Source organism: Cinclus cinclus, chromosome 1 (assembly GCF_963662255.1).
Source record: "Cinclus cinclus chromosome 1, bCinCin1.1, whole genome shotgun sequence".
NCBI lineage: Eukaryota > Metazoa > Chordata > Aves > Passeriformes > Cinclidae > Cinclus > Cinclus cinclus.
Window position 1 is genome coordinate 123,940,767 of NC_085046.1, and position 27,956 is coordinate 123,968,722.

The window sequence follows — 27,956 nt, forward strand, 5'->3', positions numbered from 1 at the left end:
CTTAAATTCTCCATGTCCTTCAGGGAGGATAACCATTCATTAACCAGTAACATATCTGAAGGGATACCACACTGCTGCTGACCAAATTCACTTTCTCCCGCTCAATTTAGTTAAAATAAGGTCCCCCTAAATGAAAATGCCTATTCATAGGATACTAAAGACTTTGGGTTAGCAAAATACTTTCTAAATCTTGAAGTTTTCATTCCTTTTTCCCTCTCATGATGAAACTGTCAATTATATTAATGCTTTCTTTAGTGTCTACATTTGCAAATTTACTTGTTCTACTTCAGAAATCCCAGGCATATATCACCCAAACACCTTTTCAATATTTTAAAAATCTTTATAGTTCCAAATCTAACAATATTTTAATAGACTAAGTTTGATCTTTTCAAATACATAAGTGACACCTGACACAAAATTTCATGTATTTTCAATAATGTGCCAAAAATTTATTGAGTTCACTCAACATCTATGAGGATTTATTTATTTTTAAAAAAAAAAATTCAGTTCCTTTTTTAATTGCACCTTCAACAAAAGCACAGTAACATTTCTGGCGTCACAGCATTCTCATTCATTTTCATGCAGACAATTTTTGGTACAAATAGGAGACTCACACCAAGGCTGAGTAAGTGCAGGAAATCTCTGAGGTAAGAAATGTCTCATTCTAGCAGTATTTCATCCTTTGACTAGACAAGGAAGTAAATGTGGTTTTTTTTTTCTACAATGCAAAGAAAGAAGACAGGTGTTTTGTCCATAGTTTTATTTCACCAGGAAGGTTTAAACAGTTCTGCATAAAGGTCATTGTATGCATAGCCTGAAGTACAAAGCTCCCTTTGAAAACTCCAGCACAAAGACACTGCATATTGACAACATTAAACAACGATGTGGGTGGTATAGGGCAAAAAAAAAAAAAAAAAAAACCAGCATTCTTCCTATTGGAAAAGCATAATAAAACAAGGCACTTTCAGTAAATAAGAACAGAAAAATGCTGTATCAAAGATTCCACAGAACTGACCCAGAGCACTGTAACAAAATTCTGCAGTAATGAACAAGTAAAATACAAAAAAGGCACTGCATAATCCTCTCCCTGCAACTCCCATTTCTCAACCAATTAGCCAACTGAACTTGGCACAATGGAGTCTTAATTATAAAGTGCATCTCCTGTCTTAATACATTTTGAAAAATAGGCTATACAACATAGGTACCAACATCCCCATGTGTACAATATATTGAAACAAAAATACACTGCGACTAGATTCAATCTAGTTATGAACTGTGCAGGAAAAAATATGGCTTCTTTACAAGTCTTTCAATAACCTCCATATAATCAGGAATATTTTTAAACAAACATGAATGCATGAGCAAGGTGGTGGTAAGAGGTAGTATTCTGAGTAAAAGGCAAAAATACAGATTTTGTTGTTACATGGGTATATAACAAAGAGATCCCAGATTTTCAAAGCAGCATTACTGAACAAAAAGTATTACAGCATGCTATCTTGGGATGAAAATACACAGTGTTTTGGGGGTCTCAGATCAATTCTTTCAGCAAAAATGACCATTTTACAATGTCCAACTACGATCCCATTTTGTAACTACTTTTCTCTTGGTACTGGAAGTTTTCCTATTGCATTGCATAAAATTTCCAGAGAAACTTAATCTTCAACTTCAGAATTTAAAATGAACACATTCTCCATTCCTAAACACAACCGAGTCCATTTTTACTTCAGCAAGCATTATTTTATGGCTATAAGAAAACACAAATACCAAACAGATGAACACATCAAATGTGTCACAACAAGTGGCAATGTAGATGACATATGAGTTTGATGTGTTCCATGATTAAATGTGAAACTTTTATAATTCTGCTAGGAAAGTCAGCCAAATGTGTATGTACACTATCTAAACTTTAGCTGATTTTAGCCCTTATTAGACTTCAATATATTAAATATATAAAGGCTAGATAAAAACTGAAATCAAAGCAGCACTGGGTATATTTCTTACATTTATGATTTGTAAGGATTTATGTAAACATTCAAGATGTGCATTCTTGCTCTTTGCTGTAAATTCTTCACAGCTCCTCTATGATCCTACTCACAGATACACCCTTAACATGAACCTTTCCCAGGTAACAGCTGCTGCTAGCAGCTCAGCTATTCTTCATCCACGGTATAGGCTACTTCAGCAACTTCAATTTCTGGGACAGGATTTCCAGCCAAAGAGCCACTCCAGCATGGTTCATGGTTCTCTTTGTCTGAGCTGCAAAGACAGATCAGTAAGTGGAAACCGGTATGATTTTCTATAGCTGTTTTATACAGACAATCCACAAAACATTGACAAAGCTTTTTAACTTATCACTTATTCCAGATCTAAAATTATCTGTCCTGAGGGCCTTTATGCAGCATAGAGGTGCAAAAAATAATGAATTTCTCAGATGTGCAGAATTAAAGCAAGACCAAACATTTCAAAAAACATAAACTTTAAGGATAACTAAAATACAAGTAAAATAATAGTATTTACCAGCTGTCCTCACCCAGGGTACCCTGGTCTGCTTCTACTGCAGAAGACTCCACCTCACCACTGCACTCACTTTCTTCTCCTGACATTTGACGAGTCATTTTTCCTAAAGATAAATCCCTACAACAGATAAGAACAGAGTACCACCAATCCATACAGCAAACATTTGTCACTGAAGAACTGTTTGTTTCATTTTACCCTGTGCACTTTCTGCAAAAAGATTGAAAGCAACCTTTCAATCTCACTCCTGCATGCCTCATTTCTTTTATTGGTACAGAGATGGCAGGGCTTGCACTGGGTAGGTATTTGCTCCAGCTGCTTATTCCTAAACCAGATTCAGTCCTCTAAATCCCTCGCCAACAAGATGATTAAAGGGATGGAGCACCTTTCCTATGAGGAAAGGCTCAGAGAATTAGGATTGTTCAGCCTGGAAAAGAGAAGGTTTTGGGGTGATCTAATTGCGGCCTTCCAGTACCTGAAGGGAAGCTAAAAGAAAGATGCAGAGATGTAGAAAAGCAAAGATGCTTTTTACAAGAGCCTGTAGTGACAGCACTGCTCCCCCAAGGGAGAATGGCTCCAAACTGAAAGAGGGTAGGTTTAGATTGGAAATTAGGGAAAATAACTTTACGGTGACAGTGCTGAGGCACTGGAACAGGTTGTCCAGAGAAGTTGTGGATGCCCCTGGAAGTGCTCAAGGCCAGGCCGGATGGAGCTCTGAGCAACCTGGTCTAGTGGAAGGCGTTCTTGGTCATGGCAGGGGGTTTGGAATTAGATGATCTTTTAGGTCCCTTCCAACCCAAGCCCTTTTATCATTCTCTGGTAGCATGACAATTTAGTAGCTTCATGAAATTCAAGTCCCAGAGCAGTGTGTATGACTTAAGGTAAGAAACTACATTCAGACTAAGCCACACGCATCCTGCCTAAACGGCAGAAGGATTATAACCAAAATATAATCAGAAGGAAGACAGGAGGATGCCAAAAAGATTTCTTCAATAGTTTCTCAAGTTTCTCACTGTAACTTTACAAAACCACACACTATGCTTCAAAACAATTCATTTTTCCATTGGTGATAAAGCCTTTTTTTTCTTAATGGCAACACAAGATAATGGTCCAGCTAGCTTGGCTACAAATGGAAATATGGTCGTGCAGATTGACCAAATTAATCCTTTTTTCCCAACCATTTATCTATGTGGGAAACATACATCAATTTAGCATTGAAAGCTATGACTTGAATTGGAAACAAAATCTTGTGACCCGTTCCGTGTTTCAAGTGATACTGCTATATTTCTTTCCCTTAAAATAATAACAGTAGTTAAAGCAATTTTTAATTTCCATGCATGCATTTTATGTAAAGCCTTAGCAGCATTCTGTAACATGACTACCAGCCTGTGTTTGAGCCACATCCAGCAATAATAATAATAATAGTAGTAGTAGTAGTAATAATAATCCTGCAAATCTCAGGACTTGTCCAACTGCCTCACATCCATTGCAGATACCCGACCATTAGAGTGTGCAGGTATAAGATGCTTAATTCTTGTTGGGCCATCAAATAAAAATTCTATTGCAACAGGGCCAAAGACAGACACATTTCTTTTGGGTTCATTTCCCATCAGAAAAGCTTAAGTTCTTAAACAAGATCACAAGTTTATTTGGTAATTTTTACAGCTGAAAGTCACAGAACATAAGACTTCAGACACTACGTGGCTGACTTTCACTAATTTTATATGCCTGGGAAACTAGCAGTGTGAACATTTAAAATCATTATCTATCTTCAGGGAAAAAAGTAAAATATCAAGTCCCTTTTTGCTATTCATGCCTTTTTATTTTCAGTCACATAGAATTTCCTATCATGATGTTTTAGCCAAATACAAGTTATTTAACTTTTCCTGACTATTTCACTATTTAAGCCAGCAGAATGTCATAAATTTCTCATCAAACAGTGGAAGCATCTTCCAAATGTAATTACTTGCCTTCAGGAGTAAGCAACAAACTGAATGTGATATTCTGATCAGAATTTTCAGTCAGCCATAATAATTCCATTTAAAGCCTTTTCCAAAGGTAGTTCACTCGCACATTTTAGGATGTGATTTTTTTAGTCAACCTGGATATGCTCGACTCAGCAACCCATTTGGTATTAAAATATAATTAATTTTAGATTTTCTTCTTATTTTTTTCCAATTTCTTCACTGCCCCTTCGCTGGTCTGACATACACACGGAAGGGATGTTTTTTCATCTGATCTCATATTAGGAAGAGATTCTTTACTGTGAGGGTGGGAGGCACTGGGAACAGGTTGCCCAGAGAAGTGAATGCTCCCTTTAAATGCTCAAGGTCAGGTTGGATAGAACCTTGAGCTACCTCGTCTAGCAGAAACTGTATGGTATTTAAGGTTCCTAAATAATTCTATGATTCTATGAAGTTCTAATGGGACCATAGGAATTCACTCTTTTGATGAGGAAACACTGCAATACTGACTCAGCAGCTCTAATGGGACACTGGACAGCACACCATCAATTCCTCAGCTCCTGCTACAGAATTTAGCAGACAGGTACCATTTTCCCTTGGGTTTAAGTGGACAATCTCCCATGCTATTTACATGGTACCTGCAGCATCTCATTCCAAGCAATTCAGAACAAAGTTAAACAAATTATTACACATACGTAACTGCTTGATCACTATGCTCTGTCAAAGCTTTGAGTACAGGCAGAATTTTAGAAGTCAAAGCAATTTTCTCACTCATCTCTAGCAGGGCATTTCACATTTTAAACATTTCAAAAGCAGAACAGAATCTTGCTCTATCTTTACAGGACTTAAAGTATTAGGAAACAATCAGAGTTACTTTAGAGGGAAAAGACAGGACAAGTTTCTCAGTCATTTGTACTTAACAGCTTTTAGCCAGCATATGAGAAAGAACTTACTGAAAATATTGCTTTGTATGTGGTTACGTAAGGAAAATGGTTTCCAAGATAGAGCTAAAGCTGGTGCTTGTTACTAGAGAGAGAAAACGCTTTCATGGATATAACCTCCTAAAACCCTTTAAATTTCTACATACCTAATTCTTCTTTCAACAGCATCAATATGAAGTTGCTTTTCAGTTAATAGTTTCTTCAGTGATTCAACCTCCCTTTGTTTTTCAAGCAGTTCTTTTTGTAGGCGATAATTTGTTTCCTCCAGAGTTTCACAGAAAGCCTAAAAGACAAATTTAAGAGTATCTTCAATTTAACTTCAGTGGACTGCCTTCATTAACTTTTCTCTTAGAAATATCAACCTGTAACAGTGTTATAGCTGCTTGTCTTCAGATTGATTACTATAAAAAGCTATGTAAATTTTAAACAAAATTCTTATCTTAATAATGCTGCTTTGCTTTGAATGATGAATTTATTATGCTAAACTGCAATGCAAATACTTCAATCACATCATTTGTTTTTCTCACAAGAGACAACTAGAAGAGTAGTTCCACATTTTGAACCTTTCTGCCTTTGTGGAACATAACCTGAACTCCCTGCTCCCTTTTCTTCTCATAAATTTGTTTCCACATGACTTGAAAGTCAAAGTATCTATATATTCCTACAATGTGAGGAGTATTTGGATTAAGTACATATTCCTTTCTTATCCAGGATAAAGACAAAGCTGTACAGTTCTGTACCAAACACCTGCTACAAATATGAAATCATGACAATCAGAAGACCAGTACAAAGATATTTTGAAAAAAATTAATAGGATGTTGTGAACACTAACTACTCTGCCATGACAAATATGCTGTGCTCCTCTGCTAAGCATGACATGTATGTATCACACCACCCTGATGGATCTGTCAGTGAGCAACTGCAAAACCTAATGTGAAGAGCCCCTGTCTAATGCACTGAACACAGGAAGTGACAGAAGTGTTGGCACGGAGCCTCCCCATCTATTACTGGAAAGCACAAGTCTTCCAACAGTAATGTGCAATTGTGATTTAATAATTTACATGTTCTCTATAAATAAGAGCGCCACGTGGGAGACTTTCTTGGCTTAATATTACCTGCAACTAACCACTAATTCAGAGTCCACTGAATACAAACACTTTATATGAGCTCAGTTAAGAACAATGCTGTTAAGACATTGTTTTTCATAAAGTTCTACAACATGCTACAAACATCAAGAATATACTATCCATTGCTTTAACTGAAGCAGACTCATGATCTTTAAAATGCTAAGCTTTCCTGTAATTATACAAAACAAACAAACGAGGAGTTTTCAATTCAATAACCCTATTTTTTCCATGGAATTTAAATGTATTTTATTAACTCAGATAGCAAATTTATCTTTGTTGACAGGCACTTGATGACCAGTCATGAGTTAAGACACAGCTTTATCCATGACTGCTAGAGCCAAGAGCACATGTCATGCAACTCATTCTTGACACAGCATTTGTAGTGATTGCTTTAGTTATTACTTTGGTTAAGCACTCATCCCATTTCAGTCAAGTAAATTTTTCTGCTCTTTGTGAAAATACTCAAGGCTGCTGATATCCTAACTGAAAATTTGACATTATTTCCTTAAGAATATAATTAAGGTTATTATTTCAACCTTCAGATGTATGCACATGGAAATTTCCCAATACACAAAACAGATAAAAATATGGCACAAATGTTGAAAACTGTTTCACTGTTCTTTCTATATGAGAACTGAAAAAAGCCTTTTGGAAAAGCCCATCTCTAACTGCAGTCTGAGTATGAGCTGCTCAAGCAAACACAGGCACTGTTTGCAACTGAGTAAGAAAACATCAGTATATTCTGAAGGATGCTGTAATAGCAGAAAAGTGAACCAAAGCTGAGAAAGGGAACAGTGTGTAATGAGCTATCTTGTTCTTTAGACAGCTGGACACCTGGAGTCTGGAACAGTTTTCACATCCAGGCTGGACTAATTTTCCCTGTAATTCTGAAAGGACAACCGGGAGACAGCTTCGCTTCCTTCTTCAGATCATGAAACAGAGGTAGGCCTGGTAAAAGATCTGTGGAAACAACTACCAAGGATATGACAAAAATAGAGAAAAAAAAAAAAAGAAAAAAGAAAAAAAAGAAAAAAAAAAGATTTAGTGAATATTTTGCCTACTTTTCTGTGATTAAATTTCTAGGCCTAATCAACTTCTAATGGTGCTGGCACCAGAAACAGAAGATTTTTTTTTGTCTGCAATGCTTTGGATGGCAATAGAAAGGCAATGAAGAAGTATGTTTTGAGATATCTTCAAAAATGAACACCATGAGTAAGTATATGAACTGTGGTGCTTTTCTTAAGGCAGTTCAGGGAAAGAAAAAAAAAACAAAAAACAACAAACAGTAAGGGATGGATACAGATGCTTTTAGTATGCAGAAGTTTAGGCTCCTAACAATCAGAAGCAAGATAAAAAGCATGACCACAACCATGGATTTTAGGCCGAGCAAACTTTGAATCTCTTCAGAAACCTGCTTGGAAGAAAGAATCCATGGGAAAATACCTTGGAGCAAAGAGCAGTCCAGGAGAGCAAGCTGATATTTAAGGATCACCACCTGCAGCTCAACAAGTAGAAAGTCAAGCAAAGGTTGCAGGTGGCCTGTGTGGATAAGCAAGGATCTCCTGAGGTCAGTCACAGAAAGCAATTCTACTAGGGGTGAAAGCTTGGAGAGATGACACAGGAGGAATGTAAGGCTGCTGTCTAGTCTTACAGGAATAGGATTGTGAAAGTGAAGAACAACCTGGAGCTGACTTCGGCAAAGCATGTGAAAAGAAACAAAAAACCGATTCTACAAGTACATCATCAACAAAAGATGGGAAACCATGGACTTGTGTTGATTGGAAAGACCAGCCTTGAGTAATTCCTTCGCTGCAACCAGAAGGAAGGTCAAGACAAATTCACCTGCAGTGGGGGAAGACCAGATCAGAGAGCACTTAAACAAACTGGACATCGTAATATCCACAGGACCTGAGCTGTGGTCAGCCACTGGAGCAGGCTGGACAGAAGGGCTGTGAAGTCTCCTCTGAAGAACATTAAAACCTGACTGGACATGGTGCTGGGCAACCTGCAGTAGCTGACCGTACTTGAGCCAGGAGGGTTGGAATAGATGATCTCAGGAAGTCCCTTCCAACCTCAGTCACTCTGTAAATAAGGTGTGGTATCTCTTGGAGAATTTTATGTCAGCTACTTCAGCCAGTTCAGAGAAATGGGCAATAGGTGAAACTACAAGAGCACAACTGTTTTAATGGTTTGATTAAATTCCAGTGGAAGAATAACAGATTTCACCACAGCATGCATGACTGGAATTTCAATGAAGAAGGCACTTTAATTTTTTAAATTATCTGAATAAATGATTACAGCAGTTTAAAAAAAATTCATCAACTTAAATGTCAGTGAAGAAAAGCAATTGTACAGAAATCAGATATGAGCTTGTGACATAAAAAAATACCATATCTTTCACATGCACATAGTAACGTAACAACAGCCAAGGCACTCCTACATACATGCAAAACAAACTGGCAAATACAAATTTAGTTGAATGGACATCATTCAACGTTCATAATTTCTGCAAGACTAACAATGTATGTAAAAGTCTAAAACATAGTTATTCTATAAAGCAGGAACACTAAGATCATCTACTCTAGACCTTGATACAGCTCTTGCACATCAGTAAAACTTCCAATACAATAGGCTGCAGAACACAATATTATTTGTTCAGTGTGCTCATACACATCCTGAAAGACTGCTGGTTTACAACACTACATGACAGTGCTTAGTTTTCTGCAAGAACACTATTTTTGGTGGTGAGAATTAATAATTTAACTACATTCATTACATATGAGAAGACATCCCTTTCCTTGCAAGGTTTTGGAAATAGGTGATCTTTAAGGTTCCTTACAACCCAAACCATTCCATGATTGTGTGATTTTATAGCAAGAAACATTTCCCTGCAAGACCTGAAGTCTAAGGTATAAGCACTGTAACAATGTACTGAATGTAAACTTACAAATTCTCTGCTTATATAAATAGTTGCTTTACATAGCAAACTTCATCCATGGCACATAAAAGGCAAAAAAAAAGATACATTTTGGGACAGGGATGAAGTACAGCAGTCCAAGATGATCAGAGTACACCAATTTTAGACTATGCCCATTCTAGAAACAGATCCTTTTATGGTTTTTGTGAAAGAACTGAAACAGAAGTGTTTCATTACACAGATCTTACAATATTCTAACAACACCTGTCTTTTGCATTCTGTTTCTATCCTATTAATTAGCACTTACCCTGCTCTCTTCTAGGCTGTCAAAAGGACCCGGAGGATCATCCAGACAAAGAAATTCTCTCACTGCAAGGCTTTACCAAATGAAAGAGAGTTAATTACTTGAAGTACAAAACCAGCAACAACACTTAAAAATTATCACAAAATGGAGGTATTTCTTTAAGTGACACAAAAATTTACATTCTCAAACTTACTCCCAAGTATTCAAACAATTAACAAATAAATAGTTAACAAACTATTAAGTCTCAGTTGTATGTGTTTGCCAGGGACAGTATTTAGAATGAAACTTGTAAGGATGAGTAAGCAATTTTAGAACATGATTTTTCCTGACTTTTCAAAATTTTCACAGAATTTGTTGCTACATGACAGCTAGCAAGTTTATCACTTCGCTACTGAAGAGGTTTGAAAAATTCTCCTGGAGAAAAATAAGTACTATAAAGTAAGTATTATACAGTAGATGAAAAGTATACTATTAAAATCCATATGCAGATCCCTTCAGGTAGATCAGGGGATCTAAGCACGAGTACTGAAACATGTTCACCAGTCTCCATTTTGCTAAGATCATAAACCACTGACATATACACATTATATAATTTTTATACAAATATATTTTTATATAAATAATATATAAATTATATATTTATATATAAGTATAAATTTTTATATAAATAACAAGTTATAAAATATAGCAGACAATGTGCCATGGATCTACTACACAGCCACCTCTGAACACACATTTCAAACTAATGCATTCCAATTGGATTTGTGTAACAGTTGCCATCCCCCTCTGTGTGTTGTTTTGCAAAAGCCAAAAAAAGGAAGTAGGTTAGCAGGAAGTAGTAGTAGTAATCCTGTGGTTTACTACAGAGTATTTCAAGCATCCGTCTCATTCTACCTTCCAAATTTAGATTGCTTTTCACAGAACTCCTAAACATCTCCAAATATGTCCCTTCAGCCACCTTTTTAAGACTTTCCTGCTTGATTGCATTCATTCTTCTTCAAATAACCTCAAATTAGAACACTGTAGTCACAATTAATTAGCAAATAGTAACTTACAAGCAAGCTGTGCTTGCATTCACTACTGTAAATCTTTAAATCTTCTACTGCAATGAGTGCACAAAAATGAAAAATCTGCATCCAAACTTAATTTCCTGTCCCTCCCTCCCACCTGGGTCCCCATGGAAAGGTGAAGGCAAAAGACAGCAATTTTCTCTTTTCCACTCATTCTCTGCATTTGAGGTTTTCAAAAGTACAAACATAAGAAAGGCAACTTTCACCCAGCTACCATGCTAATCAACCACCTTCAGGTATGGCAAGCAAAACGAGGAGAAATGTCTTTAAACGCTCATCATTCATTATACTATCACTTTTAGTTGTAAAAAATAATAAAGAACATTTATCTAAAATACACCGAACATTTACTTTGTTATTTCTTTACCTAAAATAGGCACCTGATGGCACAAACATTTATTCACAGCCTAGCTGTGCTCTGAGAGTCTGCTCTGACTCTGCCATGTGTTACACCTCTTCCTTTCATTTCATGAATAGCGTATTCTGCCTGTAAAGTACCACAGGGACCTTTTCTGTCCTGTCACAGAGCTTGCTGTACACATGTGCTGGCTGACATCCCTCTCCAGGGAGGAGCAGTGCCAGCATTAGGGAAGGCAGCAATGAGCAATGCAGCACACGAGATCCCTGACTCCAAGCTCACCGAGTTCCTCCATTCCAAGCTTCTTAAACAGGGTGGAGACGGGACAGCTCTGTCATCTCTATAAAAGCCAGATGATGCTTCTGTTCAGCAGGTTAAACTTCTTTCTCCCTCTTCACGAGTTATATGAAATTTTCCTGAACACAATTTAACTCTGTGGGTGGATTTCAATTTGATCTTTTACTGAATCTTCAACACAATATAAAACATGAGAAGTCTATAAAATACAAACTTTAAATTTAGCCACCTGCATATATTATCCCCCATTTTACCTTTAAAGTACTTTGTGAATCTAGTTTTATTAAAACATAGGTATACCAAATGAGGTCTCCTATCCCTGAAGGGCAAATTTCCCACTGTCAGTGCAGTACATAAAGTATAACGAGAAATAAAGCAGGCTTCTCTACAAAGAGAAAAGGCTCTTTTGGTTTAGTGCTGACCCAAGCAGTTTGACTTGTGTGTAAAACTGGTGAAGTAAATTGTGAGCTTTAAAGGTAAAAACAGGGTGAAATGCTCACTACTGCTCACGTGAGGTACAAGTACTAATTCCCGTTCATAGTAAATTTATTCTCTAGTAAGCGGGTATAGATCAAATCTCCCTCATTCTAATCCCTTCTTGAGGAATTCAGACCTTCCACAGATCCAAACATTAGAAGCATATCAACAGGTTATAAAGATTATTAAAAAATTTTGTCTTCATGCAGAGCCCTACACCGACAAAAATTCTACAAACCACATTTTAGTTAACTATATCTTCATTAGCCAAAACACAAACTGACTACACAAACATTTTATTTTAATTCCTTTTTGTATCTTTGATAACCAATGCAGTTTAAAAGCTACAGTTTGGAGTTTTCTGTCTTAAACTATGACAAATACTATTTTGTCCAATATGGTCCATCACTAAGATGCAAAAAAGCCAGCTGAAATGCTGAATTAGCTGCAACAATATGAAGCATAAAGACTTCTTATCTATTTAAGCAAATCCATTCCATTCACTAGTGTGTCTCCAGCAGCATAACAGAAATTACATTTAGGGACTACTACAGATTTATTCCTTTTCTTTTTGGTACACCTATTATTGTGTAATTTAATTATTAGGAAGCTTTTAAACTTCTCAGCTGCATACCTCACCTATATAATCATATTTAATAGCCATTGACACAAACTCATAAATTGAACCCCATTTCTTTTTGAAACCATTTAAGCTTTGTCTCTGACATCTCACAACAAAGCTTTGCCACTCAGCATGATATACTCCAGGATGACTATGAATCATCAAAATATTAACATTCTTTACTCACCTTCCCTCTCCCCCCACTTGGATGATTTCACACACCCTGTTTGTCTCATCTAAGACAACAGACTAAAGAGAACTCTTCTTGCAGGGAAGTTTCTCTGCAGCTTTATCTGTTCTTGCTTGCTTTCTCCTTACCTCTAACAGATACCTCCTTTGAAATGGAATGCTGTGTTTTAGCACTGAACTGTATGGAAGTACAACTCAGATTCCCAGAGTAATAACTTCTTTTCCCCCTTTTAAGTTCCTCTAATGATTTTAATGAAACTTTTTGACTGTTGCTGAGTACTGAACTGATTCAGAAAACTCGTGGTATCAATACCAATAGTTATTTTCCATGTTGCAAAAACAGCTGAGTTCAGCTTTGTGGGTGTACTTACTGTCATTTTCTACTTCAAGACATGAAAATTGATGTTTGTCACTCTGTACCTCAGGATCCTTTGACAACAGTTTGATCTCATTGTTTGTTCCATTCTCCAGATAATTTCAAGATGTTCTGAACATCAGTGTCTGCAACTGTGATCTAATATCCCATTGGTACTACTATCCCTAAATTTCCATCAACCCTTTTCCACTTGTCTTTTAAACATTTTATTTGAGCCCTGTCATAACTACTTGTTTGTCTCTTACAGGAAACATTACATCATTTTTATTTACATACTTACAACTTAGAGGGTTTTTACTAGAACAGGCAGTACCAAAGTCAGACTGATGTACAAATCCCTATTTTCCAGACTCAGCAGCTGAATGCCTTATAAAAACACATCAAATGTAGTAATAGCCCTTCTACTAAAAAGTGAAGTAGGTGTGAGCATTATGTGGTCTCATGGTCCCACACCACAGCTTGGCAATTTTAAAATTTTGTTCCTTTAAAAGTCTCAAGGGAATTAGGTTTGCTTAAGAACATTTCTTACTCTTTTGTTTTGAATGAAGTTTCAGATTATGACAGGTTCTCAGACTCATTCCTCAAAGAATCTCTAGTATAGTAACATTAACTTTTATTTCTGGTGCTGGCAAAAGTTTTAAAACTAACTGCTTTGCCTCTAGCAAGTTGCTTACTTAAATTCTCTTCTCGTCCATAATAAAATTACATTTCATTTGTCGGAATTACATTCTATTAATTTTCCTGCTTTGGAATAATCTCCCACTTTGTGCAAGAAAAGATACTGTTGAAAGAAATCTTTGCACTTTGCTGCTTAAACACATTATGTTTTTTAAACTATTAAGACTTCCTTGATTTGTGGTTTACATTTACTTATGTACAGGAACCTGTAACTCCTATTACTTTCATGTCATGTCAATTAAAAAATTATTTATGTTAATAAAAGCCTTTAGTACAGATTTTAAGAACTAATTGCATAATAGTATAGACACTCTCCATTACAAAAGCCTAACACATCTAGTATAATTTAACAATATTATCAACTCTGCATTAAACACAGAAAAGTAATGTTTTAGGAATAAATATGGGATTATTCTAACACTTCAAATACTACAGCTTTTATTTATCCCTGTTCAATTCAAAATACTGCAATTCCACTTTTTTATGCTAAGATGAGACTAATTTAACAGGACACTGAATAATTCACATAACGACTAAATGCACAACACGAATGTTACTGAAATCCCTTATCACACTGCCCAAAGATACATTGCTGGAGTCTAGGAGCTTTATAAGAGGAGCATGGACAGAAAAAAAGCCACAAATGCACAAGCAAAGGTTAATCACATACCAGTTAGCAATATCTTTATGAGCTACTAGGTTCTGGAGGAATGCCTGCAGCCCCAGCTGTCGATCTTCCAAGAAGTCAGGATTGTAATTATCCTTGAACCAGCGCTTTGGCGGAAGGGCCAACCGAAAGCCCGGAAACATATCTTTCAGCTGAAATTGAAATTAAAAACCAAAACAATAAAAAATTAAGAGTAAAATACTAATTTTGCCACAGGCACTATCTGTACAGTTCTTCTTGCTCAGATTTATGAGATATTTCTGACTTCTGCTAAGTTCAAGCACAAGATATGTCTCAACCATAAGTACAATCCAAGTTACAACTTAAATTGCGGACACAGTTCTGTCACTTGCTGTGCTGCCTAATGCAATACAGTGCTTTTTACTTTTCCTCAATTTAACAAATAAAAATAGGGATGAAAACCTTTGCTTTGTTATTTAATGTCTGAGTCTGCTATTTAAAGCCTTTGAGTCTGTAAGCATAAGAAAACTGTAAAAAAAGTATCAGATGAATAATAATTTCACTGGTATTTCTTCTAAAGTACTCGGGAAGTATATATATATATATATATATATATACACACTTACTTAATGTAAAGGGTGGTTATTTGTACACCCAGAATAATAAAGTTTCAATATGCAAGTATGGCTCAAACCCAAGTAACATGCAAAATTCTATTTGTGAGTGACTTAAATAGCAACAGGATATAGTTGACATCGGAAATACCCAGATTTTTTCTTTGAGTTCAGAAATAAAATATACAAGTGAATGAAAGCATAAAATTATACAACAGTGAACCTCTCCAAGGGTACCAATTATTTTTCTAATATGCATGAAAATAAAAAAAAAAACTTTTAACACTTTGATAAAAAATTTCAAAGTTATCCTTGACAAAGAAAAATCTGGAGAGGATTTACAACTAACATGAAAAAGCAAATAGGTTCTATAAAGTCTGATATCTCAGCTGCCACAACAATTATTTAATCTTTTTTTCTGAATACACCATCTAGCCAACTGTCAGAGATGTTCTGTGTTATATTAATATGAATGTTGCAGTGATAGAAAATTCTATGGGCAGCTCTTTCACCAGATTAAGTTTAAGAGAAGTTAGAACAGACACTGCATTTCAAACAGAATTTTACAGGAGAACAGACTGTGGAAGATTAGGAATGGGGCTGCGGCCAAGCAGCTGGGTGCAGCTGTGTAAGACAGGTGAACAGCACTGAAGGAGAAGAAGCATGGAATGCTGATGTGTATTGTCCAATCACAAAAGAGTAAAAGGGCACACAGGTGTTATGCATGTGAGAGAAAAGGCATGAAGAGTTAGGAAGAGAGAGGTGCTGTGAGAGGAAGAGGTTAGTTTTGTGTGGGGCTGTAACAGAGAAAAGGCAGATGGCTTTAATAAACTGCTAATGCTTGCCACCTTTGGCATCAGCCTTTTGAGTCCACTGTCAATCAGGGAAATCTATGGAAGTTTTTAGGTAAGGGACTGACACCTGTGTTGGTTGAGAGTCTCCCCCACATCAATTCAGTTAGTGTCCTGTGTAGGGAGTGAATGATAACAGAATCTCTTGGCACACTTTAAAGGAAGAACCACATTAATAGATCACCTTTGCTTATGGAAGTATCATTTCACAGCATAAGGTGCTTTTTAAACATCACAAGTACTGTTTATTCAAATAGCTCATGATAAATACTACTCCTTCTTTACAGAATGGTTTATTGTCAAAGCCTTGATCTTTATTTCTGAATTTAAGTATTTAAGTATGTTTTCCTCTTACTGAATTTCATCTTGATATAAGACTCTTCTTTATATCTTTAAGTTTATCTTTGGTCCCCCAAAATTCCTTCATCTCTTACCAAGTTATCATTAATACCATACATATATATGTATAATAATGTATCTGAATAGAACAAAATCCACAGAATAAAACAAAATGAGTTCCTGTTAGTTGTACAGAAGATTGTAAATAACCATTGCTGGGAAAGCTTTTCAACCACAGAGATTTTTGCTTAATGGTACTTTTACTTGTCTGGTCACATGGATCATGTAACTAAATTCTAAGGAGAGAGAGTACACCTACCCACAGATTATTCCTTTTGTGGATAAAGAGTGTTAAGAGCCAGCTGCTGTCTGTGGACTAATTTTCAACAGCACAGTCCTGGGGCATTCTTTCTTGAGCACTCCTCAGACACAGCAGGAAAACCTGTGAGTCAGACAACTTACTCTGGCTGTGATTACTTGCTTGGATCCAGCACCTTTCCCACTCCTTCCCACATCACCATGTGATACATTACACATGTCACATGAGACACAGTCTTGGGGGAGAAATGGTAAGCTTCTTGGCTCTTAAGACTGGCCATTTCATTAGGTGTTTTCAAACTATTATTATGTTACTATTTTGTAATTTTCTAATATTTCCTGAACAGTGGTATGTTTAAGCTCCTACAGCTGACATTTCTGTATTATAAAAAGTACAATGTCTTACAAACCAAAGAGTAAATGGTTTAGATGTATACTGAAAGATGAAAAAGTTCCAGACACTGACACAAATTAAAAAAAAAATAGAGACTTCTTTTTCCTTTAAACAGAAATACTAATACCTAGAAATAATGGTAAAAGACCATAAAAATTTTTGCCAAATATTTGAAGGCAAAGACTAAGTGTTTCACACATAGAATTTAAATATTTATTCTAATAGGTATTTCAACATTTTAAGTTTTCAAACCACTGACAACCACACTAAAAGTCAACGGAGGTAAGCCAATTCTTGACCTATACCTAACATAGCTGATCAAAATGTAAAGTTCTGTATGACTTTACTTCCAAAATCTGAGCTAAAATTCCAAGATCATTGTCTCAGAAGAAGCCAGGCTTTGCTGATATCAAGACATTCCTTAATTTAAGATAGACTGCATTTAAGCCAGGAATTTCTTCAGAAAGAAATCTCTGAACTAATTCACATTTAGCAATTTATTTTTAGATTCCAGTGGTGTTTCAAAGGAAACCTAGAATATATTCATATAGGTTAAACCAAGAACCCAGAGAAATTTATAAGTTCAAGTCCATTTTTAAAATTTCAGCTGAATTTACCTTTTAATTGATTAGGCTCATAAATTCAAAGTGATAAGCTATACAAAAAATTCCTTACTATGGGTAAAAAAAAAGTGTGGTATAAGGTTCATGTTGAAACATGAAGGGACATACTAGCAGAAAGTGTGCTGAAGTGGCAATGAAAGATTATTCTTAGGAGTGAACAGTGGACACAGGAAAGTGCAATTGTTTCTCTACCTTTGACAGCCAAACATTATTTACCAATCATAAAAACCTGTGTTTTCCAGACAAGCATTTTTTTCAAGTACTCTAAAAATATGAAGTTGTTGACCCAGAATTTCCATTCATCTGATGTTTCCTCCACCTTTAAAGATCTGATATTGTATTTCACTATTAAATCTGAAGACACTGAAAACACCTAAAGACTGACCAATATACAAAGAACATATTTACGTTCATGAAATTTCAGTTTTATGATGAACAAAAGCAGAGTTTGTGACACAGAAAAGAGCTAAATAACTACTGGATCATTCCTGCTAAATAACTACTGGATCATTCCTGCCAGAGAATACAAACCCTTAGCTCTATTTCCATGCAGGGGATAAATATTCAAGAGTTAATTCCTTTATCACATAAACTAGGAATTAAATATAAAGTTTGAAGCACACTAATAGCTTCAGATGAAGTTGCTGCATCTTCTTTACATCAGTGGTAGCTGTTTACATGTATCTTTGAAAGAATGAGGAATCATATTTTTCCAGTCATTAATACAGTATGTGTTTTACATACATTAAAAATCAGAAAAAGAGAATAGAAGATGTGACAAAAATATAAGACATAAGAGAAGTGTGAGGTAAGATAATTCCCACCTTGTCATTAAGCCTGGAGAAATCTGTGTACCGTCTGAAAACCACCCAGCTTTCCTCTGGACTTCTTTTCACCAGTATTTTGTATACCTGTGTTGAAAGACAGATATATCAAAAAAATGTGCAAAACTTCACACTGCATGGTCTGGAAGGTTAAAAAAAACCAAAACTCAAGAGTAAAAGAAATGCAAATAATTATCAGTACAAAGAGTTTAAATTAATTTCAAAATTTAAGGAAGGAGTTCCTGTAATTCCTAAATACATATTAACTGTTGCTGTCTGTAAGAAAGAATGTATTGCCCAGCTGAACAAAAGGCTCAGCTATCAAAAAAGTAAGGGAAGTCTGTTTCAGTGACCGACTTCAACCTTTCTTATAATATTGTTTACTCATTGATCCTGGAGGCCTCTCTGTTTTTAAGATGACTGTCAAAAATCAGATACTGAGTGTGATATTGTTTCAAAATCTCATGTGACTTGCTTCACAAGGAGGAGTGATGCAGAATAAAATTACATCCTCCTTGCATTTGTCTTGAACGTTAGATTTTGTCTTTTCAGGCAAAATTTGACTTCACTAGAAAACTGCATCCCACTGATTATACCAGCACTGTATAACTAAAGTAATGGATACTCTGAATCAGATTTAGCAAGACAACAGCAGAGCAGTACCATACTCCTATTTATAAGCGAATGGATAAAGAAACAAAACAATGATAATGATAACAGTAATACTACAGTTACTTTTTAGGAGGATTAATATTCCAGTGCCTGAAGACAATGAATCTAGTAACACAACTTCAACTAGAAAACATTAAACAGTGTCTAATGTCACACACAACCTTACTCTCTCCAATGTAAGGAAAGACAGATTTTGCAAGTGTAGTTTTTCCCAGTCTGTATGTAAAAAATATAATACAAGAAAGAAAAAGATATTTTCAGAATCATAATGATAATCCCCTCATTTAACCAAATTCTGTTTAAAACATTTTCTAATCCATTACAAAGTCTTTTCCAGTACTCCATGCTGCCACAGCAGGTTGTTTTAAGTGCTAAGTGTATTTTTCTAATTGCAGACCCAACATGGGATAAGCCCAGTGCTACCCAACTTCTGTACAGGTCTGAGACTGTTTCTAGCAATTTTGTATTCCATAACATATTAAGTTCCAGATAGTTAAAGAAACTACAGATAACCGTGGTGCAAATCAAAAGCAATTTTTCAGCAAGTACTTATCTATGTTTTAAACATAATTTCACTTTCAAGATGCATCTTCTGTGGCAGTCATGGATTGTGACAGAGGAAAAAGGTATTCCCAATTAAAATTCAAGCTGCAGGACATGCTTACAAAACCAGCATTAAAATACAATTTTTCTGCCTTGCATTTTATGTATAAATGCTTATCCAAACATTTTATTACTCTGCTGTCAGACTAAAATATAAGCAGTTTTCTGCTTTAGTTGCTGAATAAATAAAATTAAGAAATAAATGTAAAATTGTGAAGACTCTTTGCTAGTACACAGCAAAATGAGTAAAAGAAACTTTGGAATATGTGTGTGAATTTACTTGCTGATCAGTATTCTCTTGTATTCTACTCTAAGTTCTGCAAAAGTATTGTTAAACGTATACAAGAAAAAATAATTTCCAAGTGAACATTGGATAATTTAAAAATAAAAGTTCACCAACTACAGTGAACTTAACTGCAACAGGGAGTGCAATCAACTTGTGATTACTGGCCTTAAAATTATGGACAACCTGAAACAAACATGTTTGGTTTTCCTGCCAAAGTTTTAAAAAAATGGTGGCTGAGTGTTTTTTGGCTTTTTCTTAAGGTTTGCAATTAATGAATAACAACTAGAATATTACAAAAACACAGTTCTTCATACAAGATCTTGGGTAAAAATCACAAATTAATTCAACAAATTTGTTCTATTCCATTCAATCATGGATTGCTGAATTGCTTTTTTCTGTAAATAAAAGATCATCAGTGAAAATACACTCATATATGGTAATATTCTCAGGCTGATTCAGCAGCTCACCACCATTTCTACACGGCTTTAAAAAAAAAAAAAGAAAGTGCTAAATGAACATTCCAGGACTGCGAATTCACTTCAGACTAAACATTTTCAATGAGGTATTTTTCAGCCTTTTTCTCTCCCATAAGCTTCAGCAACCATGCACTCTAATATGCACTAACATCTAACTCCCGAAGTTTGGACATCATTCAGCTTAATCAGATTCTTATTTTTGGAAAGTATGAGATGCTGCCAACAGTAAAAAAAGAATTCAGCAACTGAGTCTCCACTCCTTGATAAGTGATTTTAATTTGGTTCCCCCGGTCTTCCATCTCACTGATTTAGCACTGCAAAAGCAACTCGAAGTCCTAGGACTAATTACTTGCTGACTTTAATGCACAACAGAAAACTGCATGCAGAACATGCAACTCAGAGCAAAGTTAATTGTGTGGTTTCAGAAACAAACACAGCAATAGAAGTGAAACTGGGAAGAGCAAAAATGCATCCAAGCATTTTACAAGGCAAGAATGTTTCACCTGTACTGTGACCTGGCCTTCCACATACAATAAGGAGACACAGTTGTCAATACAGGAGCACACTTTACAGGCACACTGGAATATGTATTGGCAATGTCTTCAAAACAGACAGAGAAGCAGGTCCAAAGAAGGGCAGCAAGCTGGTGAAAGGTCTAGAGTGCAAGTCATGTGAGGAGTGGCTAAGGGAGCTGGGGGTATTTATCCTAAAAAAATAGGAGGCTCAGGGTTCCTTCCCTACAACCACCTGAAAGGAGGCTTTAGCCAGGTGTGGGTCAACCTCTTCTCCCAGGCAACCAGGAAATGCATGTCTCAAGCTGCACCAGGGAAGGTTCAGGTTGGACATCAGGAAGAATTGCTTCATGGAAAAGGTGGTTAAACATTGCACTGAGCTGCCCAGGGAGGTGGTGGAGTCGCCATCCCTGGAGGTGCTCAAGAAATGACTGAACGTGGCACTTTGTGTCATGACCTGGTTGTCAAGGTGGTGATCAAAGGCTGGACTCAATCCTAGAGGTCTTTTCCAACCAAAATGATTCTGTGGTATCTTCAGACTAATCCTTGTACATATAACAATATCAACTGTTCTTTTAGTTTTAAACGTTATTATTTAAAACAATTTCTTAATCTACCTAAAAAAAAATTTAAAGTTTAAAGAAAAAGTTAAAAAAATTGTTTTTCTCTTATGCTAGCATGCATGAAAAGATGGTAGAAACTGAAAAATCTCAGGAGAAGACAGACTATCCATCTCAAATAATTAAAAAACATCATTATTTAATTTTCTGCTAAAAGATCTTGATTTCATTAGTATTTTGACTGTCCAAGATTCTGCATTTCTCTAATCTAAAAGAGAAGGAAAAAAGTTTGTCTGCTATTTCCTTCTCCTTACCTATTTCTGATTAATGTTGTTCATCTGAAGTAGTATAATTAATAATCAGTAACAGCTTCCATCAGTCACGCAAGCACTGCTGTATTATCTCAAAGAAATATTTCAACCCCACCCACAAAAACAAATTGTAAAGGTATATTGATATATTTATGGCATGCAAAAAAAATCAACTGCCAGCTACAGTGCACTTTGAGAAAAATCAATACAAACCAGTTAGGCTGCTGTTCTGGCACAAGATATGGCATAAGTGATGCCATAGACTGTTTCCAGTCTGCCTGCAGAACAGATTTCCCCTTACTAGAAACTGAGCTGAGCAAGAAGTTGAAAGCCACATGTTTGCACTTCAACAGAAATATTTTAAGTTACTAATAACTGCAAAGGGCTAACATCGAGGTTTCTTATCATTCATGCCAAATGAAAGACTGCATTTTATTTAGGAAGTTTAACTACACAGAACTTATACAAGTTCAATTTCACAAAGAATTGTAACTGTAATGAATTCCTGACTTTTCCAGCAGAAACTATGCATGAAACAGAATTAATTCCTTCCATTCCACAAACACAATCACAGGAAAGACTGCTTTCCAGTCCCAGTTTTCCCACCTGTACAACAGAAATGTTTTTTTTTCCTGTCAGGATATACTTTGAAGTTAAATTGGTAACAATCTTGAACTGCAGGATTACCTCCTGAAAGACAATGCAAAGCACATTCAATTGTTCTCTTGTCATTACAGGATCAACTATACTATGTCCAAAACTTACAGTGAATTTTGCCCTTTCTTCCATCACCTCATAGCCCAGAATAGTAGGTGTGGATGGTCGATCTTCCCAACTCCTGGAATCTTCATTCTGCTCTATTTCTTCTACAGGCTGAGTACAGTATTCTATGGATGTATCCAGACCTGTAAATTTAGTCCTAACAAGTGGACTGCTACATGCAGATGATGTGGAACCAATCTGGTCAGGCACGCTCATCTTTTTAAAACTATCAACTGTAGTGTCCTCCAGCTGTCCTTTTGAGGAACTTGAACTTGTTGAGATGCTGCCAAAGGAAGAACTTCTTTGGTTTCTGTTTGTAAAGCTGGATGATGAACTTCCAATAGGAATAGGAACAGGTACATATGGTGTTGCCATCCTTCCCAAAAAAAGCCCTCAGTTTTGGTCCAGGAATTTAAGCTTCATTCGCTGTACAAACCATGTTTCCTCTTGTTTTCAGGAACAGTACCTGCAATTAAAGACAGAAAATATTGCTGTCATTTTTAAGTCAAAGTAACACTAGGAGCTTTTGGAAAAAAATCTGTATTAGTTCTGAAATGGTACATGGCAGTGTTGATGGTAAACATCTTCACAAAGAATTTGGCTTCATATAAATGGTGCTTTTAGGTTGTATATCAACCATCTGACAGACAGCTTTTCAAAAGTTCTGTTTTGCACAGCTAAAAATTAAAATGCCAACGAGGCAAAGCAAGATTACAAGAGAAAAATCCTTTTGTCCTTTAAGACTTCAGTGTTATTTGGTTTCATCCAAAGAGTCAGCAATTTTTTGGCATATGAGGAGTAGTTTCAGTGAGTGTTTCATCAAAACAGTACAAAAGGTTTTCTCAGAATTGGTTCTGTAAGACATCCACTGCAGGCTATGTGAGCCAAACACACAGGCAACAATATACATGACATGAATCAAAAGACATGACAGTAAACAACTTAGGTGAAAACATATTTGCATATTACACATTTACTAAAGCATAATGGATCTGTTTTCAATGCAAGCTATTTTTTTTCAAAACAACTCTGTTGTATATAATGCTGCAGACATTTGTCACAATGTCAAATGGGCACATTTTCTGGAGTCTGAAATTGAGCAATTAAGTTTTACAAGCATGCACATCAAAAGCAGGGTTGTTACAGCAGGTTTTCCATTCCAGAAGATTAAAATGGAAAAAAAAAAAGTGAATGGAAAAAAAAGATAAATACAAAATTTAGTATTTTTTCTTCAACAAAACCATTTCAAACAAGTCTTTTGTGTGCATGTGTATACATTTCTGGGAAAAAAAATAAAATTAAGACAGCAGCATCAAACTGGAAAAAAAGCACCATCTCCTCATTCTAATAAAGCAGAAGAGCGCTTACAAGATGCAAATTAAATGCCACCTCTTTGGATTAACAGGATTTGAGCCATGATCCATTTCACCCAAGAATAAACCAATCAACTAGGAAGCTGCAAGAAACTGTGAAATGTGAAACCACCAACCTGATTCACATCAGACAATCAATCATCTACTGCAGCAAAACCAAATGAGATTCCTAATTGTGAGTGTGAAGTGATGCCTCCCCTCTCTTGCTCTAAATTAATCCTAGAGCAGAGGAATAAAGAAATAAATTTTAAATGAACCAGCACAAGCAAGACTGAAAAATTCTCCTTAACAAATTCCTTGAATGAAGGAAAAAACAAACTTGGTCATCCTTTCAGCTGTATCAGGAAGTCTTCACACACTCTCTGTCAGAAAGTTCAGTTAACTTGACCAGGAGAACAATTTCAAACTGGCAGTAATTTCTGGGGAGCACCTCTGCTTTACTGTGGAATGAGGCTGGACGCTCAACAGCATCTGAGGGAGCTGAAATGCCAGAATCATAAACCCCAGCTGACTCACTCAGCTGATCAGGGATGGGATTTGAGGTATCCAGCAGCTTCTGTTGCAGCACAGTCACACAGACTGTGTGAGTGAAGCCATGTGCCAGACATCTGACTTGCTTCAGCCTCACTTGGTGTGAGAAGCAAGTCACACCTGTCTCCAAGACAAGATGTTCTCCTGCAACTACACCAGATCTAAATTTTTTCACCCATCTCAGTAAAAAAAAAAAAAAAAATCTATTTTATGCCTCAAACAATAAGTTCTGCAATAATTTTTCTTTAATGCAAGGTGTGAAGCATTGTCCAAGAAATTTTCTCTAGCAATATTCTCTGAACAAATAAATATCTAAATGAAACACTAAAAAAGTGTAACTCCTTTTTCACTTGCCATTCAGTAACTCTTCCATATTACAAGCACAGAGAACTGAGAGCATGCCTTTAAACAATGTCCCACCCAGCTATGTTGTTGGGAGGTGTAAGATTAAATTCCTGTAAAAGGAAGAACCTAAGTGAGTCCAGACTGCAAAAAAAATCAAACGATCTACATGTAAAAAGTGATTATCCTCTGTTGCATGACTGTGAACCTAGAGTGGAAAATAGTCCCTGAGATGTGGGTTTATCTGTTGAAGCTAACCTGGGAGTCTGTGGAATTTTAAGGTGCAAAAAAATCTTGTGCTTTTCATCACTTTATGAAAAGAACCAAACCTAAAACCCCCAATGGCATTTTCACCAGTGAAAATACTTGTGAACAGTCTTTCCTAGAAGAACTTCTTCCTTTAAAGTGAAATGCCAGTCAAGAACTTACTATCTTGAGCTTGTTTACTTACTACATATTACTCTTTAACTGCACATGAATTTCTGAGCAGCTGCACCAATCTGGCAAGCAAGAGAGCTCAACACAGACCACCCTGAGGGTAAAGCCCTCGGTGGTGAGAGAACAACACCTGCACTGTATGTTCTTCAGCAGCTTTCATTTCAGACCAGCTCTAATTCAGTATCATTGCGTGGATACTTATTAGCAGCTGGACTACACTAAGCCTGCTCCCAGGGTGTATTTTCTGGTTTGGTTTTGTTTTGTACTCTGGAAGGCCACCCCAAATTGTGAGTCGATGAGTATTAAAGGTGATGATGACACTGTTTTCTTCTGAAGGACATTCTTGACTCACAGTAAACACGCCCACAGGCAAATAAAGGGGGCTGACACTACCTGTGTCACACACAGATTCCTCTAACTTTGAAGAGTAACAGGAAAGTATTCCCTGAGTAACAGATATGTCACATCAAGTGAGCAAATGGGGCATGGCTTCACTTAACTTGAATTTTTTGTAGAAAAAGTTGAAAGAAATATAAAAAAATATTACATTACTAGATTCACAAACAGCTATATTCCTAAATACATATGTAAATCTATCTTCAACTGTAGAAGTATCACAATTTCCAAGTATAAAATATTTACATGCTATGAGTTATAACAGGGTTCAAAGTCACTTCTATCTGCACTTTATGAAGGCTACTGAATATCAGAAAAAAATTACAATGCTCAAACGAGGGTCACAACCCTAGGAATCCAGCCTTATCTACGAATATAGTTTACTGCCAATTCATGCAACAAAAACAATCTCGTTTTAAAAAAATCCTTTTAGACAAGCCATATTGCTCCCTACTTACCCCGGGCACAGCAAGGAGGATCTGTGTGCTCAGTTTGCTCCTATCCCAGCAGCACAGAACCACCGGAATCACTGCAGCACACCAACTTTAAGAACAAACTGCTCATGACAACTATGAAATACCCCAGAGACTTTCTTGTCAAGCTGTTTACTTGGCTTTCTGCGAGAAATTTGCTTCCTGTTTGGAACCTGTATTTTGTTTAGCTTGATTCCCAGCTGTGAGTTAAGAACGAAAGGAGAAGCAAGACAACGTTTGCTCGAAGCGCTGAACTGCAAGATCTGAAACAGGATAGGACAGTCCCGGGAACCCAGCTGTCACATGCTACAAGAGCAGCATGACACCAACTTATCCTGGTGTTTACAGCAGCCACCTCCCTTTCTGCGGGTGAAACAAATAGGCTGTAATAAAACCACTTAAAAAGGGTTTGCCTGCAGCTTGCACCTATCGCAGATCCAGACCTTTTTAAGCTAATGACTTGTATATTCAGTGAGAAACATGTAAGCCACACGATTCAAGGATAATAGATTAGAAACAAAACAATCCGTACTTAACAGCTGTAATTGGATTTAGAAGACTTTTAGCTATGTAATACTATTTGTGATCTGGTTACATATATTATGCCTCTGTTTGGACAACGCAGACAAGCTGATCCCTGCTTAGGGTTTTAAGTGCTACTGAGGAATGTCAGCTGAAGAATAAGTGGAACATATAAAGAAACAACTTCCAGACTTAGGTTTCACGATTTTTTTAAATAATCATTTTGTGCTGACTTCAGCCAAGTTATCTACCAACATTTTTTGCTTGCTTATGAACTCAAAATGGGGGGGTGGGGGGGTGGGCTATTTATCACACCTCACACACAGAGTAGTAATTCCTGCCCCAAACAGTCTCTCACGGAACCAGAAACAACTGCAGGTACCTCGTTCCCAAAACCCGCACCTCAGGGAGTGCTACTTCCGACGACGACCTGACGGTTCTGAAACCGAGGAGAACGAAACCAGCCCGGCCGGAACCGCTGGGACAGCGCCCGGCCCGGCCCGGCCCGGCCCGGCCGAGGGGCCGCACTCGGGGAGCGCCGCCGCCGCCGCTTTACGTAACTCCAGGAGAGAACCCGAGCCCGTAACACCGGCGGAGCCCGGAGAACCCTCCCGGTCCCTCCGCACGGCTGCGGCAACCGGCCGAGGGAAACACCTGGAGGTGCGGCGAGGCCCCGCCCCGGGGAACGGGGGGTGTTCCGTACCAGCCGTCCTGCCCGAGCGGAACCCGTGCCACCGCCCGCGGCCGCCTCCCCACAGGTGCGCGGGAGCTGCGACAGCTGCGCGGAGGCGGCGGGGGCCGTCCTCGTCCGGCGCGGGACGGGCAGTGGCGAGGTTCCACTCCCCGGCCCTTCCCGTGCGGCGCTGCCCGCTGCCTCGCTCTTTCCCTGCCCGCTCCCCGGTTCCCGGTGCTGCCGGTGCCCGCCCGCACACCGGCCCCACTCACCGCCGCCCGCGCCCCGCTCCGCCGCGCCACGGCCGGGCCCGCCCCGCACGGGGGCGGAGCAGGAGGCGCGGCCTGCCGAGAGCGGCGGGAGGGGCGGGGCCGCGCAGGGACTACAAAGACCGGCGTGCCCCGCCCGCCAACGCGAGCTTCGCTTTCCGGTGCACGAGGATTGTGGGGATTGTAGTTTTGTGGTGTGACGGTGTAGTCTCGCCGGGCGGGGGCTGTCCCCTGAGGGTGGCTGCGTCTCGGCGCGGAAGGATGAGGGGGGAGGCCTTGGCATTCCCGGTTCCTGGGCACGGGAAAGCCCCGGGCTTCTGCCGAGTGCCGGC

At 37.5% G+C, this 27,956-nt stretch overlaps 1 protein-coding gene across 3 annotated transcripts; it reads right to left on the reverse strand.

Annotated features, from left to right (window-relative positions):
* Positions 1 to 531: 531 nt before the first annotated feature.
* On the reverse strand, positions 532 to 27,641 carry SNX16 (sorting nexin 16). Of its 3 annotated transcripts, none has more exons than XM_062489877.1 (8): positions 27,628 to 27,641; positions 22,611 to 23,073; positions 18,426 to 18,512; positions 14,505 to 14,653; positions 9,771 to 9,840; positions 5,566 to 5,702; positions 2,518 to 2,634; positions 532 to 2,256 (listed from the first exon to the last, which is right to left on the reverse strand). In XM_062489877.1, exons 2-8 carry the CDS (start codon positions 22,980 to 22,982, stop codon positions 2,151 to 2,153), a joined length of 1,038 nt encoding a protein of 345 aa, XP_062345861.1. In that variant the 5' UTR covers positions 22,983 to 23,073; positions 27,628 to 27,641; the 3' UTR covers positions 532 to 2,150. The 3 variants fall into 3 exon arrangements, with proteins under 3 accessions (XP_062345861.1, XP_062345853.1, XP_062345871.1); XM_062489869.1 differs by lacking the exon at positions 27,628 to 27,641 and adding an exon at positions 24,097 to 24,269; XM_062489887.1 differs by lacking the exons at positions 2,518 to 2,634; positions 27,628 to 27,641 and adding an exon at positions 24,097 to 24,269.
* Between the last annotated feature and the right edge of the window lie 315 nt (positions 27,642 to 27,956).